The 15,781-nt window shown below is 49.4% G+C and overlaps 7 protein-coding genes across 7 annotated transcripts; 3 read left to right on the top strand and 4 right to left on the bottom strand.

Moving 5' to 3' along the window:
• Nucleotides 1-42: 42 nt before the first annotated feature.
• Nucleotides 43-1,263, top strand: L3040_000714 (uncharacterized protein; the record flags this gene model as incomplete). The annotated part of the gene is made up of 1 exon (XM_007288184.1): nucleotides 43-1,263. One exon carries the CDS (start codon nucleotides 43-45, stop codon nucleotides 1,261-1,263), a length of 1,221 nt encoding a protein of 406 aa, XP_007288246.1.
• Nucleotides 1,264-2,630: 1,367 nt separating this feature from the next.
• On the bottom strand, nucleotides 2,631-3,012 carry L3040_000713 (uncharacterized protein; the record flags this gene model as incomplete). The annotated part of the gene is made up of 2 exons (XM_066155277.1): nucleotides 2,631-2,809; nucleotides 2,886-3,012. The coding sequence occupies 2 exons, from the start codon at nucleotides 3,010-3,012 to the stop codon at nucleotides 2,631-2,633; spliced, it is 306 nt and encodes a 101-aa protein (XP_066013312.1).
• A 2,631-nt stretch (nucleotides 3,013-5,643) lies between these two features.
• On the top strand, nucleotides 5,644-6,221 carry L3040_000712 (uncharacterized protein; the record flags this gene model as incomplete). The annotated part of the gene is made up of 2 exons (XM_066155276.1): nucleotides 5,644-5,979; nucleotides 6,060-6,221. 2 exons carry the CDS (start codon nucleotides 5,644-5,646, stop codon nucleotides 6,219-6,221), a joined length of 498 nt encoding a protein of 165 aa, XP_066013311.1.
• Nucleotides 6,222-7,537: 1,316 nt separating this feature from the next.
• On the bottom strand, nucleotides 7,538-7,942 carry L3040_000711 (uncharacterized protein; the record flags this gene model as incomplete). The annotated part of the gene is made up of 1 exon (XM_007288188.1): nucleotides 7,538-7,942. One exon carries the CDS (start codon nucleotides 7,940-7,942, stop codon nucleotides 7,538-7,540), a length of 405 nt encoding a protein of 134 aa, XP_007288250.1.
• Nucleotides 7,943-10,750: 2,808 nt separating this feature from the next.
• L3040_000710 (uncharacterized protein) lies at nucleotides 10,751-11,113 on the bottom strand (the record flags this gene model as incomplete). Its single annotated transcript, XM_007288190.2, has 2 exons — nucleotides 10,751-10,939; nucleotides 11,006-11,113. 2 exons carry the CDS (start codon nucleotides 11,111-11,113, stop codon nucleotides 10,751-10,753), a joined length of 297 nt encoding a protein of 98 aa, XP_007288252.2.
• A 478-nt stretch (nucleotides 11,114-11,591) lies between these two features.
• Nucleotides 11,592-12,849, top strand: L3040_000709 (uncharacterized protein; the record flags this gene model as incomplete). Its single annotated transcript, XM_066155275.1, has 5 exons — nucleotides 11,592-11,696; nucleotides 11,750-11,773; nucleotides 11,849-11,919; nucleotides 11,977-12,058; nucleotides 12,142-12,849. 5 exons carry the CDS (start codon nucleotides 11,592-11,594, stop codon nucleotides 12,847-12,849), a joined length of 990 nt encoding a protein of 329 aa, XP_066013310.1.
• Nucleotides 12,850-13,852: 1,003 nt separating this feature from the next.
• L3040_000708 (uncharacterized protein) lies at nucleotides 13,853-15,485 on the bottom strand (the record flags this gene model as incomplete). Its single annotated transcript, XM_007288192.1, has 3 exons — nucleotides 13,853-15,163; nucleotides 15,216-15,346; nucleotides 15,425-15,485. 3 exons carry the CDS (start codon nucleotides 15,483-15,485, stop codon nucleotides 13,853-13,855), a joined length of 1,503 nt encoding a protein of 500 aa, XP_007288254.1.
• Between the last annotated feature and the right edge of the window lie 296 nt (nucleotides 15,486-15,781).

Genomic DNA, 15,781 nt, shown 5'->3' with positions numbered 1-15,781 from the left:
GCATCACCTCCTTCAACATACCATTCAACTTAACACGTCAGGATGTCGAGCTCCGGCCTTTCATACGGCCTGAACATCAAAAAGAAAACACCCATAGGAAGCAGACCCCTCCCCGGAAAGCGGAAACCGATCTTCGATGAGCCCGACTCCGACGGCGACGGCGACAATGACAACGGCGCAGAAGCCATAGAAGAAATCGGCGAGTTTGGCAGCATATCCACGGAATCAAAACCCTCTCTCAAAGGTCCCGCGCCTAAGTTGAAAGGTACAAAACCGACTGGGAAACTCGGTGGGAAGAATGCGCCTATTAGCATGTACGGGGACCTTGCCTCCTCCTTCACATCTAAGAAACATGCAGAAAAGGCCGAGGAACTGGATGCGAACATATATGATTATGACGCTGTGTATGATAGCCTCAAGCCGACAAAGAAGGTAGCGGAGGAGGATAAGGAGAGAAAGCCAAAGTACATGACGAATCTGATGGCTGCGGCTGAGGTGCGGCAACGAGATGCGAGGATTGCAGAGGAGAAGAAGCTAGCGAGAGAAAGGGAGGCCGAGGGCGATGAATATGCGGATAAGGAGAAGTTCGTTACGTCGGCGTATAAGAAGCAGCAAGAAGAGAATAGGAGGTTAGAAGCCGAGGAAAAGCTCAGAGAGGAGCAAGAGGCGAAAAAGAATAAAGGGACTGGAATGACGGGCTTTTACAAGAGTATGTTGGAGAAGGGGGAACAGAAACATGCTGAGGTTGTCAAGGCGGTGGAGGAGAGGATCAAGACGGGACCAGTGAACGTGGTGGAGGAGAAGGAGGAGGAGAAGGAGAAGACCGAGGCAGATCTTGCGAGAGAGATTAGCGGGAAGACTGGGGAGGCCATTGCTATCAATGACGAGGGGCAGGTGGTGGATAAGAGGCAGCTGTTGAAGGGAGGACTGAATATTGCTCCGAAAGCCAAGACTGCTGCACCTGCGAGCGCTTCTCGACCTGGTGTTCCATTGTCGGATCGGAGTCGAGGGCCTGTGGGTGTCGGTGGCGGGAAGCAAGCTATGCGGGAGCGTCAGACTCGCATGATGGAAGCTCAGCTTGAGCAGGCCACGAAGAGAGCCCTGGCGCAGGAGGACGAGGACAGAGAGGCTTTGGAGCGGGCTTCAAAGAGTCGTAAGACGGAAAGTGATATCACGAGCGCTAAGGAGAGATACCTCGCGAGAAAGAGGGAACTTGAGGAAGCGAAGAAAGCTGCAAAGCCGCCGTCTGAAGTTCGGGAATAGTCAGGACCCCGGTACCAAATACGACTGGCATATGAACCTATATCGGCAGCTGGGAAAATTTTGTGCTATGGGATTCTGTTTGTTGTTGTTGTTGTGGTGATGATGGCGATCGATACTACTGATGGGCTGGGCATTGCTCAAATCCCACCTCGTTACCAAGAACAGATCTGTTTACAATACCCCAACATCTAGGCAATGACCCTCACGGCCTTGAAATTGTGATGGAAACTTTCTGAGCACTATAGAAACCCGGACCCGTGAATCAGAATAGCCATTTCAGCAAATCGACCAACACAATGGAAAAGTCGGTGGAAAAAGCAGTGGGAGGGAGACTCAATGAATAATTGCACAAGGTACAGGGTTCTGCAGTGCGATCTTGCGCATCAAAGAAAAGAGTGCACTGCACCAAGCTCTCGTGCGCGCCATTGTCCAGCTATGTTGCACCCTCGCATTATCACACTGTCGTAGTGTCGCTGTCCCTTCGTTGCTTTCCTCCTGACGCCAGCGCGCGCCTGTTTACGACTTTGACCTCATCCTCATCCTCATCCTCATCCTCACCCTCATCCTCGACCCTGACCGAGCCCAGCCCGATCCATCTGGTTCGCGACTGCGCGTCAAAGTCCTCAGCAGCTTTCAGAACACCGGCAAGATCAAGGACTGGTCCGCTAGCTCTTTTCCAATGCATACTGACTGGTCTACACTTATATCTAGGTGACAGGATATGAATGAACGTTCGCTACCGGGCGAGCCCATCAGTAAATACTTACTCTGAGATACTTCATATCCCATTTAAAGCAAGCAACGCAACGCACCGATTTTACGGATGCTCTCACGCTACTTACTTTGCTTGCCCATCTAGATACCTAGGTACTCCTTTCCATTCCTGCCATCGACGTACGTCCGGGTCTGGGTCTGGGTCTTATCATTCTCCACCTCACCATAACACATTATTATTGTGGAGAAGGGATTGGGGTTTAAAGAAACAAATTACTTGAGATCCCTCGATTCTTTGTGGTCTCTGAGAATTTCGGTTTTGGTGGTATCCCCAATACGTGATCACAACAACAATCACATGATGGGTCAGTTATTACCAAACACCAAAACATACGTTTCGATTGCGATTTAGAGGTCCAAATCCCATTTTTGGAAGTTATCAGACACGGCCTTAGGCATCCCCTCGGCTCTCTTATATCTCTGTCTCATTTTCCTCCTTTTTCTCTTTCTCCTCCTTCCCTCCTTATCCTCGTCCCCATCCTCAAGCCCACGCTTCCCCCTTTGCCATCCTTCATCTTTCCCTTATCCTCCTCTAATGTCGCATTCAATTTCGGTCCGGTGGCAGCCTTACAAGCGCGCTTGTTGCTCCCTTTTTACGTAGCCTCGTTTATCCGCCATTTCAATGGCTCGCGGTCCAGCAGCTTCCTGCTATCCCTCTTGCTCTCGCTAGTCTTGTCTTCGCCAGTCTTGCCTTTCGGGGCCTTGTATTGCATTCCAGTCGCTTCTCGTAAAGTCGTACATCTGGCTCGGAAGTTCACGTGGCCGTTCCCGTCTTCGTGGGCGTGTGTCCTCCCAACCCGGCTTTGATCGTTCAGCTTGTTTGGCTAATGAAGGCTGAAAGAAGTAACCTGAAAAGGGGTCGTCTGGATCTCTGTGGGACTGGTGAGGCTCGGAGCCATGGAATTGGATCCCGGCAATCATTGAGCAGCGCGTCTCAATGCCCTTGCGACAGCGACCATTCTTGATTGCGGCCATTGCGGCGGCGAGGTTCTTCATGTGGCTGGATATAGCGAAAAAAGGGACCAGAGACGGGAGTGTAAGAGACTGACTCCGTGAAAGATAAAGCGCAATAATTCGCACTGTAGACGTGAGTGGAAATGGTGAGAAAAGGAACTAAAGATAAGAGGTGTCAGAGGCTGACTCCGTGAAGGATAGAGCGCTATAGAGATGTGTCTTGAAGACAAGTCTCAACAATTCGGACCGTAGACGTGACTGTTCTTTTAGGATCTCCCGAGTACCAAGAAGACCGAAAGGGTCTTCGCTGAATGGATTTGTAAATCTCCGCCGGTTTCTTGCGTAGGTCACCAGATAACTTCTCGAGAGAAGACGGGAAGCAACGGATGCTCATTAATCGGAAGGAGAGGGAAAGATTAGGAAAGATTAAAGACTATATAGACCTCTTAATCCTCTTAACACCAGTGGAGGCTATGACGTATGGAAGTCCGTTATTCGATCCTTCCACAATACAATACACATCCACTGATGGCAGTGTTCGCCGACTGCAGCAGCGGCTAAGTAAAAATGGTGATGATGACAAGCAGGCGCAGATTTCATCTCAGCTAATAAGGTAGGTTGTCTATTCATAGGCAGGCATAGGCCGGAGGAATAACAAGAGCGAACAGATAGCTGCGACGGTGCGAAGAAGGCTGGACGTAGGAAAAGAGATATATTACATGATGAGAATGGCTATCATAGAACCCTGAGCCACGGGGCCATTTCGGAGAGACAATTCGCTGACAAGCCCGAGGGCGGATACTACCTCCCTCCCAACCTCGAGCAAGACGCAGAGAATTCACGTCTCCCAGGCGCGCAATCCCTCAGCTTCCCATAGCCGCTTCCGTGGCTTGTATTTTGATTTACGGGCTGGTTTCTAATGTTTGAGACTCCATTGTGCCATCTGTCAACACGTCCTCCAATGCTCGAGCAGATAACATCTCATGAGCAAGCTCCGTGTTCGGCGGAAGACCGAAGGGCTCGAAGCACAGACTTTCCCAAGGGGATCAAGACTTTGGCGTCAAACGCTTCGTAGACGTTCTCGATGGTAGCCCGACGGCCCCCTACCTCTAGGAAAGCCAGAAGGCCAACAGAGGGGAATCCTTGACATTTTCGTTCTGGTGGTTTCAATTCCTGCGTTGAGGCGCCTTACCGGTTTGCGAGTTGTCGGCCCAAACCTTCCTCATTTCTATTCGATCAAGTTTCCCAAACTATCCGATAAGTTCGATCCTGTCCATAATGAAATTGAGGTTCTCGGTAAGAGTGCCTCGAACAATCAGGGTCGCTTAGCCGGTGTTGATCGATTCTATCTTCGGGAAAACAGTTCATGAAAACCGTCAAGCTTAAATCTGCTAGGTCTAGTAGACCTAGATACAAAAGATAAAGCTGAAGTCGCTCCTTCTTTTTAAGACTTCTTCTATAGTTAAGCGAAAGCCAACTTTCTACGTATATTTCTGCTTGAATTAACTCTATCAAATAATGATATAAAATGAAATCGTCCTGCAGTTATAAGCTCTTTCTCGTTAGGATAAGGTTTTAGAGTTTTTATTTACCTTTCAAAGAGAGTTCTGATGCGAAATAGAAGTTGGTGGATTGGCAGATAATCGTCGGCTCGCTTAGGTTGACTGTACCTTGACCAGTAGCGTCAATGCATGTCGTCAACGATCGAAACCTTCAGAGTCCCTCCAGCTCGAAGAAACATGCAATCTAACTGCTGTCCTTTCGAGGCTGTCTCTGACCGTTCGTACAATAAAAGTTGCAACACGGGATCTGGTGCTGAGGGCGGCATCTTTTCTTGCGTCCCAAGTAAATCTTCGTTGCGCGTCGTGATGGCAGTTCTTGCCCCGTTTGTGGCTTGTTACAAGAGACCCCGAAAACCTACAGTACCGCAGCGGATGGGATATCGCCGGCTTCCCACGCAAACAAAAAAGAGCCAACTCTGCGTAGTTTGAGGGATCTGATGTTCTAACATGTATTAACTGAGTCCCAGATCAAGCACCAAGAGTCGAGTCTGCGAGTGACGAAGAGCAGCTGTACGAGACAGGGCCAGGCACCACCACCGAAAAGCCCCGAGGGCGACCAAAGAATAAGGATGCTCAGGACGGCGCGTCATGCTCGACACCCTTGCCGACATCTCCTCCTTCAAGCTCATCTGCTGCATCTCTCACAGAAGAAGTTCTGGTCTTGGGCACGCTGGTTTCTTGAGAGATATGCGTCAAGGTAGCTCTGCTACAGGCTGAGGGTCGAAAGCTGCTCCACGATTCGACGGAGAGAGTTGCGAGTGTAAAGTCTTTCTGTGACTCCGCGGACCATCCAGATATTACAAAGAGACTGGCACAGGAGAACACCCACGAAGACCACAGAGAGCTGATCGAGGTCGCAGACGCTGGCAGAGTTGCTGCAGAAGAGTTGTTGCTGTGCGCAGTTGATCTCACCGACTCAGGAAATATGATAGCAAAAATTCAGGTGCAGCATCTCTGCCTTCGAACAAGTACCTTGCACGCAATCGGGATGTCCTGGAAGAGGTCCTGGAGTCATTGGAGAAGGGTGTGGGAATTCCGCTGGCCATCAGCAGCGAGCGTTCGAGTGCAGAGATAGGACGGTACGAAGAGCATGCGAGGCGAACACTCCTTGTTCTGTGGTGGCATCGGCGGGCTCTTCGCTGTACAGTTTGCAGAATGTGTATGCAAGTCTGACTGGGCCTCTGCTTCGCAGCGCAGGGTGGGACTACCACTACAAGCTTATGAGCGAGTTGTTGAGGAATGCGGTGCCGGAAGAACGGTCTCCACAATAACTGAGGCCTGGGACAATAATAAGGAAGAAGAAGGAAATGACGACGGTTTCGGCGCTGGAGATGGTGCCAGAATGGTACAGTACTTGAAGATAAAGAGGTGGAGGGAGAAGGACATCGAGATCGCCCAGCTGAAAATGAAGCTCGAGGCAATGAGTGTAAGCTCAAGAATATGAAAATCGGGTCGCTACTTGCCTCAGCATCAGATTTGAAGCTCCAAGCTGCAAATTTGGTGCAGAAGAAGCCTCCAAAGTGGCTCAACACGTTCGGACTTTCAACTTCGGCAATTTTGTACTCCATCATGTCTCTGAAGAAGCTGCCAAGGGGTCTAAAACTGTTCGATAATTTGATCCGCTTTGCTACGCGTGGGCTGCCGTTCGTTCCACTGAAGAAAATTTGATTGAATTTTCCGCCAGGTGTCACGCAAACCGCCATCGTTCGCATTACTTTGACACAATCAACAACATCACTGGTTATTTCCTCTCCAAAGGAACCGGGAAACTCCCGAGTGAAACCCTGTATTCTTACAGTTTCTATTTACAGTCTTTAGAATTCTATACTTCATATAAAATATTTTTAAAAAAATGCAATAGAGTTAAATAGAATTTCAAATATTAAAAGAGACAAGAAAAATAGTGTATCGGATGAATTATAAAAGCGATTATATACCTTTAACGCCAGTTCAAGGTTTCTATAAGATCATTCTTATTGTGACCGCTTTAGGGCGACGCAGGCCTCGAACGCGAGGAGGGTATCCAAGTCCCGTGTTCTTGTGCAGAAAAATAGCAGCGTATATCCTCGCACATCGTTTTCACCACCTATATATAATATTCTTAGGACGATTATTATATATAACAACCTCGATTTCGATTGTTTTTTACTACGATATGCATTCGCTGTTCCGTCGGACTTCTATCTCTTCAATCGGAAGGAGAGAATAATTATGCGATGCAGGTGAAATCAATTCTTACTTATACTTCGAGCCGGAAGTGAGAAGGGTACGACTGGAGGGAAAATCACTCGGTGTGACGGCTGCCTATCGAATCGAGTACCTCACTTCTGAGCTTAGAAAGATTGAATAGCTACGCAATATATCGACTACTACGCGTCGTCCGATAAAGACATATAATTACCCGTCGGGCTATCATCGGATAGCTTTTGCTACTCCCCGAATAAATCAACACAGCTTTTTCCAGCTTCCTTTCTTTCTTACTATATATATCTTACTCGACCTTTTATATATTAGAACATATAATCATAATATATGAAGTACGAGTGAACAAATTCATTGTTAAAGTATCGAAAAAAAACAGGATTACTATTAAATGGATTCAATTCAGGCGGAAGTATAGATAGAAAGTTGGCTTTCGCTTAGGTTTTGAAGAAGCATTAAGAAAAGGAGCGACTTCAGGTTTTATATTTTCCATCTAGGTCATTTAGATAAGCAGAGTTAAGCTAAATGGTTTGATTGACTATGTCCCCGAAGATAGGAATAAAAAATTCGAAGTTTTGACCCATATCTTTGGTGCGAAAGGAGTATCTGTTTATGCATTAGCAAGTTATCTAGTAGTATAGTAAGCAGCATCTATAGAGCCCCTCCTAAAGAAATTTGGAAAATTATACCGAGGAAATGAGCTTACCAAAAAAGGAGTATCACACACAGCCCTCCTAGTCTTTCCCCTCCACCACCTCCTTCCCTAAATCCCTCCTCGCCCCTCAAAACACCCAGTCGTCCAGCTCCGGGGCCGATCTTAGCTCGACCCAGACCCGGAATTCCATGCCGTCCCCGTCGAGCATCCGATAGCGCCGGATACCGCGGTGGTCGTACGACTGCCAGACCACTAGCTCGTCGAGCGCGGCCTCACTTCGCCGCGCCACATCATCCTCGTAGCTCTGGATCACCGTCTCAACAGCCCGCCACCGGGTCGTGGTCTCGGCGATGGGGTACTCCAGGACCTCCTCGGGATCCATGCCTCGCCCGAGCTTGGAGCGCATCACGAGGTAGTAGACCTGGGGATGTACTGGTAGTGGTGCTGGGGTGCTGGGGCCGCGGGGGCCACTGGCGAGCCCTGTGGGCTGTTGAGACCGCTGAGGCTCTGTTGGTGCAGCACACCTATTCATTTGGTCAGATTAATAAAGAGTTGGTTGTGGAGTTGAGTTGTAGGAGGAGGTTTTGTATAGTCTTACATATCCTTCTTGTAGATTTGACTTTTCTCCCTTGTCTTGATTCTGCAGAAGGAGATGAGATGGGTTGAAGAAGTTGGGGGATGCTATGGGTTTATATAGCTGGCTGGGAAGCACGGTGAGCACCAATTCTCGAATTTCGGCTTCTTTTTTTGGTGGCCCCTTTCCCTGGCGTCCGACCTATACCAAGATTGGGAGTAGGAACCTGAATTTTTTCTTAGCTCGATTGCATTTTTTCTTCATTCGATAGCTAGCATCATGTAGTCTATCTCCTAGTCTGTCAAAAGCCTTTTTTTACATAAACTGGTGACGGTAACCGCCACTGGCTCGGTGGGTAAGGCTAAGCTAATCAAAAGGTCTTTCCTCAGCGCAAAGATCTTTTTTTTTTGAGCTGGGCACCAAATTTGATCGGATTTCAACGACGGAAACTTCCATGAAAATGCATTACAATCTCCCAAGTATAGATTTCAGATATTTTGAATCCAGCGAGTCTAAATACTGAGGTAGAAGCCGGCTACAAAGACCGAAAGCCTATTACGCATGTAATCAATAGAAGTGTTGGGACCTTGATCAGGCTAAGATGGCCAATTGACTGGTGCATTTCAGCATCACGTAGGCTAGAGATTTTGGAATGATCTGGAAAGCAATGATGCGGCTCTCTTTTTATCTTGGGGGAAATTAAGCGAGATCTTTAGAGACGACGTCGCGAACGAGCAAAATCCTGAAGTAGTGAAGCAGGATATTCAAGAGCGTCACAACCGTGCCCAAAAGCTTTTTAACCTCTTAAGGAGAGAGCTGAATTTCCCTGCCGAATGTTCAAGACGAGCTTAGTGTTTATAGCATGGCCATGTATACAGTGCAACGCTAAGACCGGGTCAATAGCGTCGTCAACAAATGACTATCGATGCTCTACTACGGCTGTACGGCGGTCAAGTGTTGTCCCTGGTCAAAAGCATGGGTTGTGTCGAACCCAAAGCTGATCTAATAAAGTACAAACCTAAACAGCCAGCTTACGTAGAAGTTGACCAGGGACAACACTTCATGGCTGTACCTCGGTAAGAATCTTTTTCATAGATGAAGTAAGCACTAACCAAACCATTCTAGAAAGCGCTACCCGTACAGTCTCGTAGACAAAGCACAAAAACACCAGCTAGCAGAATGATGACTGTGCAAAGGGCATCCAATAAGCTAGGGGTAAATGACCGATCATTGTCCTAATAGACACGAAGAGGCTTCTAACGGGCCAGACTCGGCACAACACAACACAGAGAGAAGTGGAGAGAGGGACTCGGTGCCACGATTTTGCGATGCGTAACGTAGATCCCATAAGGAGTCACCAACTTACACGGGCCTACTACTAGAACCATGTCCGAGGCCGTCAAGTGAAAATACATAGCACCGAGAATTCACATTCCTCTGAGGTGAAAACAGAAAGGTGTGCGGAGTGGACATCATACCCCAAGTTGCTGGTTTCTTATAATTGGTAAACAAGAAATGCCGAGGTCAGATAGTGAGTTCACTGAGCCTGAATCTAGAACCGTTTCTACGAGTTCTGAGGCAAGGTAACGAGTGAAAGCAAAAATAGATAGAAGATCCACTTATCTCCCAAGTGCAACGAAAGAAAAAAGAAAAGAATATTTCAGATGGTGCGTCTTACTAAACATCCACCAGGGGGCCAGAGACCAATTTCCGCCCAAATAGCCACAGCATATATGCTCTACTTTTTATTTCGAACTATGAGCCGGTTCGGACCTTGGGACGTATGACTTAAGTTAAAGTGTGATTCTTTCGGCGCCTGCTGAGACACCAATAGTGAAAGGTATACAAGAGAGGCTCCGCACGTCGATTTTCATTTTCAGCATAAAATAGCAAATTAAAACCTCGTATCAGACACATAGTACCTCCGACAAGAGCTCCAACAAGCTTTGACAAGACCTCAGTCAAAACCAACTCATCAACAAGAGAGAGCATTATCAAGGACTTCCTCAGGTAACTCCCAAAAAGAAACAGTTGTAAGGCAGAACTTCACTAACGGTTGATAAGACATGAACTCAATTACGTGTACCAAACACACCTCCTGCGCTGGCAACAACAACGGCCTGCACTATCCAAGTCCCCGGGCCTTCACTCCACCGGAAGAGAAGCCACCCAAGGCCATCCTCAACATCGCGCATGCCTCAGGCGCGCGCCTCCGGTCCCCATGGCGGAGGTCAAGAACTTGCGCCAGCTCGCCTGAATCAGTGGCGTGCGCCACCCGACGACCGAGGCGGAGAGGGAGAGGTACAAGAAGATGAAGAGATGGATGAGAATTTTATATGATCTGGGGGAGCGGTATGGCAAGGTGGAAGCGTGGTGGAATGAACGGGACGAGGCGGCGGAGGCTAGTTGGACTGAAATGAAAGAGCATGTTTGTGGGTTCGAGGTTGTAGATGTGGAGATCATTATGTGAAGGGTGGAAGCATGGGAATGAATACCTGAAATTCACTCACTGATATTTGCTTCAGCTGTGTCATGCTGTTCACCACGCGTGACATTGCTGATCAAGAGGTGATTGCTGCCATACATCCTGGCACATCTTACACTCGGTCACCCATGCAAAGCGCCACATATCATACACCTCATCTAAGCCATACAGCCATCCCAGGCCTGATCGTCTTTGTGATCCGTTGTCGTTTTCGTCGGCGGCGGCGCTGTCATTTTGAACATATACGCCCATTCCCCAAGTCCCATCCAGCAACCCACTCCCTAAAAAATACCGCCGCCACCCGGCCCCTTCTGTTGCTCCGATTGAAGGCGATCGATGTATGCCCTGCTGACCGTGTTCCACGCCGCCATATATTTGTCCATGCACTGGGAAATACATGTCGTCTCGCCGCTCGAGAGCGAGGCGCCGGGTTTGGCAACACACTTCTCGAAGCAGTGCGTGTTTACTCTCTGCAGGATGTTAGCAGTAATTCTCAAGTATGTTTGTATTTATATATGAGAGTGAGAGAATTCTACCTCGATCAATTGACGGGCATTGGTCATGGCAGTTTCTTGACGGACTTGGTTCATGACTGCGGCCTTTGGGTCTTGGCCAAAGCCCAGGCCGTTGCTGATGTTGTCCATTTCTGGGAAGTGTTTAGATTGAAGAGTTTGCGATGATTGTTGTTGTTGTTGTTGTTGTTGTTACTACTATTGAGGCTGTTGAAGCCAAGTTGAGGTTGAGTTTATGCTCCGTCGTCCTTGCGACCTTTTTCTCCTCGACGTTGATGATATTCGGTAGATCCCAGCCAGCCTACAGGGATCCTCGAGCGGCCGCTTCAACCTCGGATTAACTTTCCAGAGAGGCCAGCTTGCTCTGCCTGCGACCTGCGATCGGACATTGAGACTCGGTTCTTAGAGGGAGATAGGGAATGTAGGGTTGATTTGCGACATAGTACCCAAATTTCCTAAGTACCAACTCTAAGCCCATCAGAGGAACCGTCGTTGTGCATATCGTCTTCTATTTCCTTTCTTCACTTCCCTTCCCTATCATATCGCTCTGTTCTTTATCTGATTTGGCGCCTCCCGCAATTCTCGACGACCGACGGCACCGACGGCAGCAATGTGGCTTTCTGTGTCGTTGTCGGCATGGGTGCTGGCAGCGTTTGCTCTGGCAGGAATCCAGGACCAGACGACGACTGACGAGAATGGCATTCGCAGCATACCTGTACATCAATTACCACCATCAAGAGAAAATATCTTTTGCTAATCAGAAAACAGTTGCGAACACACTCCCTACAGCAGGTTCGTGGGCCTGGCTTCCTGAACCCCCTTGCCTTCAGCCCAGCCAGCATGCTGACTTGAGACAACACGCGACAGCCATATCTAGATTCTGATATGCAAAGTCGATGGTTTGACTTTGGAGGAAATACAATTGTGCGCGCGGATCAGTAGGAGCTGCCAAATCTTGGACGGGGGAAGTGCTCGAGGGCTGATGCTGGATGCAGATATATTCGTCTGACCTCGGACCGCCCCTCACAAGAAGGATGGATCTTTTCTCGAGTACCGCTGACCGCCACAAATTGGGAGGTTCGTCTACTACCTGCTACAATTATGCTATACTCCTCTGGCAGTAATTCATCGCGCCAAGCTAACCACCCTACCTCCTCAAGATTGAAGTCGAGTTCAAGATCCACGGCAACGGCAATCTCCATGGCGATGGTATGGCCCTCTGGCTGACCAAGCAGCGCGCAACGCCGGGCCCTGTCTTCGGCAGCACCGACTCATTTGAAGGCCTCGGCATCTTCTTCGACACCTACAAGAACAACCGGCCCGGTACCGTCTTCCCCTACATAATGGCCATGGTCGGCGACGGTACGAAGTCCTACGATAAGAACACCGACGGGAAAGACAATGAGCTGATGGGGTGCTCTGCGCGCGGGATCCGCCGCGCCCCGATCACCACAAAGGCGAAGCTCACATATTTCCAAGACAAAAGCCTAAAGCTGGAGCTACAGTACAAGTCGGAGGATAAGTGGGAGCTGTGCTTCGAGACGAACGAGCCGCCCGTCATTCCGTCGGTGGCATACCTTGGCTTCAGTGCCGAAACGGGCGAGCTAAGCGATAACCACGATATCATATCGGTTGCGACGCGCAACCTGTACGACACGAAGAAACGTGAAAGCACGGCTTCCAAGTCCGCAGCGGGCGCTTCGTCGACGGGCAATGCTAAGGACACGAAGTTCAAGGGGACCAGGACGGAGGGTGGCAGCTGGACCTGGTTTCTGTTCAAGATCATGGCGTTCCTGGGGGTGTGCGTGGCTGCGTATGTGGGCTTCACGGCGTGGCGGACGCACAAGAGCAGAAGCCACCGCTTCTAGATGGGTATCATAATGCGTGGGAGAGGCCGAGTCATGGGAATGCAGATAGGCTAGATATGCGGACCCCTAAAGAAAGCACAAAACGGAATCTATCCAAGAGGGACACAAATTTCGGTCACGATCGAAGAAAAAAACCATTGGATAAATATGGGAGAGGAAGGAACGGTGAATCAGGAACAAGACGACGTCCAAACTTTCCATGATATGTATATTTTCGCCAGGGACGTACCTGGATGGGAGCGCATGCATTTATGCCAACTACATTGCCTCCTCTCTCTCTCTCTCTCTCCCCCCTTTCTCTCCCCCCTCTCCCACAGAGAAAAGCTCAAAGCTAATGAAATTTGACACGCTTCTTCCCTTCAAACTCCTTTGTCTTCCTTTCTTCCTCTCAGCCCGTCGGTCGCAGAAGATGTGGCTATTGTTGTTTGTACGTTGACTTTGCGATGTGAGACGTCTCTCGATCATCAACTCCGTTCGTCTGTTTTTTAGGGGGTTTGGAATAAAGATTTTTTGCCCCCTTTTCCTTTCCTTTCCCCTTTCCTTAAGCGAGCGAGAATTGATCCAAGGTTGATTACCGGGAAAGAAAAACAACAGGTAGTCGGAAATCATGTTCGAGTCCAAGTCGTTTTACAGTAGAGACAGAGACTGGAGAGAACATTTTTCAGACACGTCTTTTTCGGCGGCTCGGTGGCATCCTCTCTTTCCTTCCTTTTTTTTAATAATGCTAAAGGCACCCACGCAAGCGTGCAGTTCGTTTCATAAGTCCATGATGCGGATGCAAGTAAGCTCCCCAGCACAACAAGCCTGCTGCTGCACAATAACCGAAGCCTATATATCTGCTCAAGTCCAATTCGATCCAATCCAAACAAATCTCCTCAAACGCCTTATAATCCAAAAAATGCTGCGTAATTCATAGAGGCCGTTCATTCATTCCATGCAATCTGTTCCCCTGCCACCTTGAATTCTTTTAGTCGTTTCAAGCTAGCTCATACCATCAAAGTGTTCACGATGTCAGCGCGTTGCTCGTCGCCATAATCACCATCCCAACGAACCCGAACGCAATGCACAAGTTACGATTATGGTTCATGCTTAAGCTCTCCACGAAGAGCTGCAGCGCGACACTCGTCATGATGCCGCCCGTGATAGCGAACATGACACCGTAGACCGCCGTCCCGGGCTTGTGGCCTTCGCGCCCAGCAATTTTAAACCATGCCACTGCAACGCCCGCGCCTATCGGCTGGGACAGGCCCCCGAGAAGCGCAGCCCACAACATAGCGCGCAAGCGGGAGTTCAGTGCTAGGAAGAGGGGGAGTGCGAGTGCGAAGCCTTCGGTGATGTTGTGCACGAAGAGGGCCATGAAGACGGAGAAGCCGAGGGACGGGTTGGCGTGGTTAGTGGCGTAGGTAATGAAGCCCTCAGGGGCCTTGTGCAGCGCGATGGCAATTGAAGTTTGCAGGCCGATGCTCATGAAGGCGTTTTCCGGGACGTGGTGGTGGTGCTGAGCTTCGAGGTCGGAAGGGGAGGAGACGGTGGAGGATGAGCAGTCTTCTTCCATCTGTGAGCATGCTTCTGAGAGGGTTGAGCAGGATCGCGCGAGGGTTATGCGGGTCACGCTTTGGGTTCTGGACCGTGATCTGGGAAGGCTATGGGCGGGGTCGGAGCCTCCGGAAAGGTTTCGGAGGGTGGACGGGCTAGAGTTGCCGCCGTTGCTATGGAGCAAGTTGGTATTTCGCGTGTTGCTCGGGGTCCGGGTCGAGAGGTGTTTGAAACATTCTTGACCACAAGGGTCTGAGTAGCCGAAACATGGACCTTGAGAATCGCAGTTGGTTTTGGTGTCTTTGACAAAGGACATGACTCGTCTTTGGACCTCAACCATAGATGACCTGCGCGTATCTACAAGATAAGACTGCGCCCGAGAACGGGAATGTGTGCCATCCACGCCTACATCTGCAACGTTATACGGAGAGAGAGCCCCGCTCGATAGCCCCGAGTGTAATAGCGAGGTTGATTCGCACACTTTCCCGTTCGTCTCATGGACCTGAGAGTGGTGACGACTTCGGTCGGCTAGACTGGCATGAGAACGCCCTCTACTATGGCTATAGTGGTGGCCATGTGGTTGCTCTTCGTGTGTATGGTCACAGTCAACTACATGAGAGGGGATATAGTGGTGCAGAAACCTCGAGAGGACCTGTATCCCAGCAAAGCCCGCCACGAACCCTGCCAAAAGTATCCAAGTCGCATGCGAGGCACTGTACCCGCTGTCGATGAGGTATTTCTTCGAGGACGGAAGTATGCTATAGAGCGCAGAGAAGATCTGCTGCGATTAACATCTGCAACGAAGTCCAGGCAGTGGAGCGAGTGCCTACCATGACCCCAAAACTCAAGCTCAGCGAAGACGCGAGGAACGCTCCACTATCTTGTATCCTGAAATGGCGTTTGCTTGGTATCCAGCGTACTAGTACGTCGATGCATATGATGCTGGCTCCCACGACACAAGCTGTAGATAGAACTCGTCAGTTGCCAGCGTCAATCGATTCGGCAGAGGCAGAGCCAGAGCCAGAGGGGCAGCACATACCAATGCCGCTCACTATGCACATAACCCAGCCCCGCGTATCATTGTCCATTTCTTCATTCATCGTCGCATTTATCAATCTGTGTATAGGGAGGGATAGGTGGGTAGTGTTGGTAACGGTAGAGGTAAAGGTAAAGGTAAAGGAGTAAAAGTAGAAGTAAGGGGTAGAGATGGACGGGCCTGAGTGAAAGGGAAAAAAAGAATGAAGAAAAGAAGAAAAGAGGAAAAGAAGAAACGAAGAAGAGACGAGTCTTTGTCGAGCGATCCTGCCTGCCCAACAAGGTACCACCACCGTGGGATGCACAAGCCTTACGAGTCAAGCCTTAACGGAGATCACCCTCCCCCGCGGACAGGGAGGAG

The sequence above is a fragment of the Drepanopeziza brunnea genome (genome assembly GCF_022702325.1).
Source record: "Drepanopeziza brunnea f. sp. 'multigermtubi' strain 214-2 chromosome Unknown ctg1, whole genome shotgun sequence".
Lineage (NCBI taxonomy): Eukaryota > Fungi > Ascomycota > Leotiomycetes > Helotiales > Drepanopezizaceae > Drepanopeziza > Drepanopeziza brunnea.
Note: the sequence above shows the minus strand (reverse complement) of the source record. Positions and strands in the feature narration are given on the sequence as shown.